Source organism: Dipodomys ordii, unplaced genomic scaffold (assembly GCF_000151885.1).
Source record: "Dipodomys ordii isolate 6190 unplaced genomic scaffold, Dord_2.0 Scaffold12, whole genome shotgun sequence".
Lineage (NCBI taxonomy): Eukaryota > Metazoa > Chordata > Mammalia > Rodentia > Heteromyidae > Dipodomys > Dipodomys ordii.
In genome coordinates, this window is record NW_012267228.1 from 1391168 (window position 1) to 1394387 (window position 3220).

The 3220-nt window shown below is 65.4% G+C and overlaps 1 protein-coding gene across 1 annotated transcript; it reads right to left on the reverse strand.

Annotated features, from left to right (window-relative positions):
• Nucleotides 1-1002: 1002 nt before the first annotated feature.
• On the reverse strand, nt 1003-3120 carry Trh (thyrotropin-releasing hormone). Its single transcript, XM_013010432.1, has 3 exons — nt 3086-3120; nt 2287-2499; nt 1003-1924 (listed from the first exon to the last, which is right to left on the reverse strand). Exons 2-3 carry the CDS (start codon nt 2489-2491, stop codon nt 1452-1454), a joined length of 678 nt encoding a protein of 225 aa, XP_012865886.1. The 5' UTR covers nt 2492-2499; nt 3086-3120; the 3' UTR covers nt 1003-1451.
• Between the last annotated feature and the right edge of the window lie 100 nt (nt 3121-3220).

Below are 3220 nucleotides of genomic sequence, written 5' to 3' on the forward strand. Positions count from 1 at the left end.
AAACAGGACATAGGTACTTTTTTTCTTTTCTTTTTTCCCCCTCCCTTTCTTCCTTCCTCCCTCCCTTCTTCTTGCTTTCTTTTGAGGCAGCATCTTGCTATGGTGCCCAGGTTAGCTCAATTCTTGGCTTCAAGTAATCACTTCCTGAACAGCTGGGGCTACAAGTGTCCACTACCACACACTAAAGTGTTTCTGTGTGCAGTGCTTGGATGGAGCCCAGGGCCTCCTGCCATGCTAAACATTACTCAATGAACACACTGCTAGCAACACCTAGAATTATTGAGTTGAAAGTAGACAGTGTTTAGGGCAATGGCTGACACATAGTACATGTTCTGAATGTTTTGCTGTTGTATTTATTCGTGTTGTTGCTTGTCCACAGGTTTCTTTAAAATTCTGGACTTAACTCTGCCAGTCACCTCTTTGGTTTCCAGACTCCGCACTACCGCTCCGGTCCCGCACCCAATCCGCCTCTTGCTGCAGCCTGGTCCGCTGCCCTCTTCATTTCTCTCTAGTAGTGGGCTTACATGGACACAAGTTGCCCCAGGACCATGAAGACTGCAGACTTGAGCGAGGGCAGGATTCCTCTGCTCCCTCTAAAATCAGGCAGACTCAAGGCAGGATCCTGCCCTGTCCTCCAAGTTGCCGGCCAGCTGAGTCTTTGAACAAGCCCTTCTCCAAACTTTAGTTTCCCCAGGGGTCAAACTGGGCTCTGGAACCTTCTCTACCTCCCAAGTTGCTGGGAGTGGAGACAGGAGTGAGAACCTTCCATCCCCAAGGTGTGGGTGCCACCGCAGCAAAGCTGGGTGCTGGGGAAGCTCTAGCCTGTCCTGTTGTAATAACCCTCTGAACGAGGCGGGGCTAGGTAGTAGGGAGCTTGCAGCGAGTGTGCAAGGGCCTGGGTTCCACGGCTGGTAGTGCAAAATGAACCAATAAATGAACACCCTCTGGATACAGAAGAGAAAGCAACCACAGAGCCTGGAGATGCGCGTTTATTATCATTAACACGACACTGTGGACAAAGGGGACACGTGCTGGTGGGGTTGCCTACAAGCCCGACCTCCAGGGCCGTGTCTGACACTCTTACATGTATTCTCTAAGTTTCCAGTGGCTGTGTCCCCTGCCCCAAACCCAGCAGAGCCACAGGAGGCCCAGAGAGGGGAGGGCACCCCCCAGGATAGAAGCAGATTTGGACATCGACGCTTTAGGCCTTAGCCTGGCCCTCTTTCAGGTTCCCTTAGGAGACATGGGAGGACCCTGGCGCAGGAGGGAAGGGGCTGGGGCCTGGGGAGGGGGCTCTGGGATCTGCCCCCTTTGCCTGAGCGCAGGTGCACATCACACAGAGGGCTGGGGTCCGGGCTTAAGGGTCTAAGGAGGGGGGCTGTGGAAGGGAGGGCCACACAGGGCTCAACGCCCCCCCCAAAACTGGAAATCGGGAATTGGGGAAACCGAGCTCACTCCTCCAGGGGCTCCTGGACCCAGGCCGCCCACCGCGGAGGCTGCGGCTGCTGCTCCTCGTCGCCTTGGTCCCTGCTCAGGTCACCCAGGAGCCCCAGCAAGAGGCCTGCTGGACGGCAGGCCCCCGGGGGCCCGCAAGGGCCTTCCAGGGCCCTCTTGCCGGGGTGCTGCCGTTTCTCGGGAACCAGCGCTCCCTCCCCGTCTCCTCCTTCCTCTTCCTCCTCTTCCCAGCTCCTTTGGCCCTTGGGGTCCTTGGGGTCCGCCAGCCTGCGGCCGGGGTGCTGCCTCTTGGTGACAGCATACGAGAGCCAGGGGGAGCGGCGGCCTGGGTGCTGCCGTTTGTGGGGTGCCACGGGCCCCCCTTCTGCCTCCTCCTCTGCCTCTTCCAGGCCCCCTCCCACCGCCGCCGTCCTTTTGCCTGGATGCTGACGCTTGGAGAGCCGGTCGAGTCTGCGGAGGACCAAGGACTCTGGGGGAGGGGAGGGGGGGTGAGGGAAGCCCCGGCCACACGGCTCCACCCCGCCCCGCCACACCGCGGCCGGCCGTGGGACCACAAGCACCGGCTCCCCCAGCCCCCTGGTCCGTGTGGCACAGGAGCGGCCGTGAACCCGCAGGCGGGCAGCGAAGAAGGCGCCCGGGTGCTCAGACGGCACCTGACCCAGGCCGCACGGGTCCCGGCCCGGAGCGCGCAGAACCGAGCCCGCCGAGACGCCCCCAGCACGGGCACAGGCGGGGAAGCCGGCCCCGCGGCCCGACCGCATCCCCACCCCGCGAGGCTGCGGCCAGGGCGGGCAGGGGCCCAGGACGGAGCCCCTCGGTCCCCGCACTCACTTGAGAGCTCGCCCAGGTCCCCCCGCAGCCGGTGGAGGTCTTCCCGGAGGAGGAGGAGGCGCTCCGCCTGGCGCTGAAGGGCGTCCAGGCCAGGGTGCTCCAGGGCCGCCTCTTCTTGGGCCGCCTCGGGCTGGGCGCGGCCTCCAGGGACGGAGGTCAGGGTCAAGGTCAAGGCCAGGACGAGCAGCAGCGGAGGGCACGGCATCGCGGCGGCTGGAGTGGGGCAGAGAGAAAGCCGAGGCGCACGGGGTCCGGGCCGGGTCGGGGCGCAGGGAGCCCGGGTCCCGCTGGGGCGCACGGGGTCCGGGCCGGGTCGGGGCGCAGGGAGCCCGGGTCCCGCTGGGGCGCACGGGGCCCAGAGCCGCTGGCTCCAGAGAACAAACCACACAACACTTGTTTCGAGAGCAGAACCTCGGGCCCCGGGGCGGGCAGCGGGGGCATCTCCGGAGCTCTGTCCCTCAGGGGTGCCCGGAGTGCCCGCCCGAGAGCCGGGGCGCCGGAGCTGGGGGCGCGCGCCCCAGGACGGCAACCGAGATGCTCCCACAGCGAGAACCCAGCCTCGCTCCGTCCCAACCGTCGGGTCCGGGTGGTGCCCTGGGGGCCCTGTCGCTTGGGCGCACGGCGGGTGTCCGGCAGCTTGGGCGCCGGGCCAGCCGAGGAGGGCGCCCCGTGCGCCTCCGTCGGGTCCCCGCCTGCGTCCTGCGAGCGCAGCGCTCCGGGATGCGTCTCGGGAGGAGAGGACTCCCCATCCAGTGCTCCCGGACTCCGTTGTAGTCTGCGGGGAAGAAGGGACGCTTACCTGCCAGTGGCAAGGGCTCCGCAGGACCGCTCCGGTGCTGCGGGCAGCGCGCTCCTCGGCGGGGCTGGTCCGCTTCTTATAGCGGAGCGGGGGCGGCCGGCGGGGAGGGGGCGCGGGCCGGACCCCGCCCGCTGC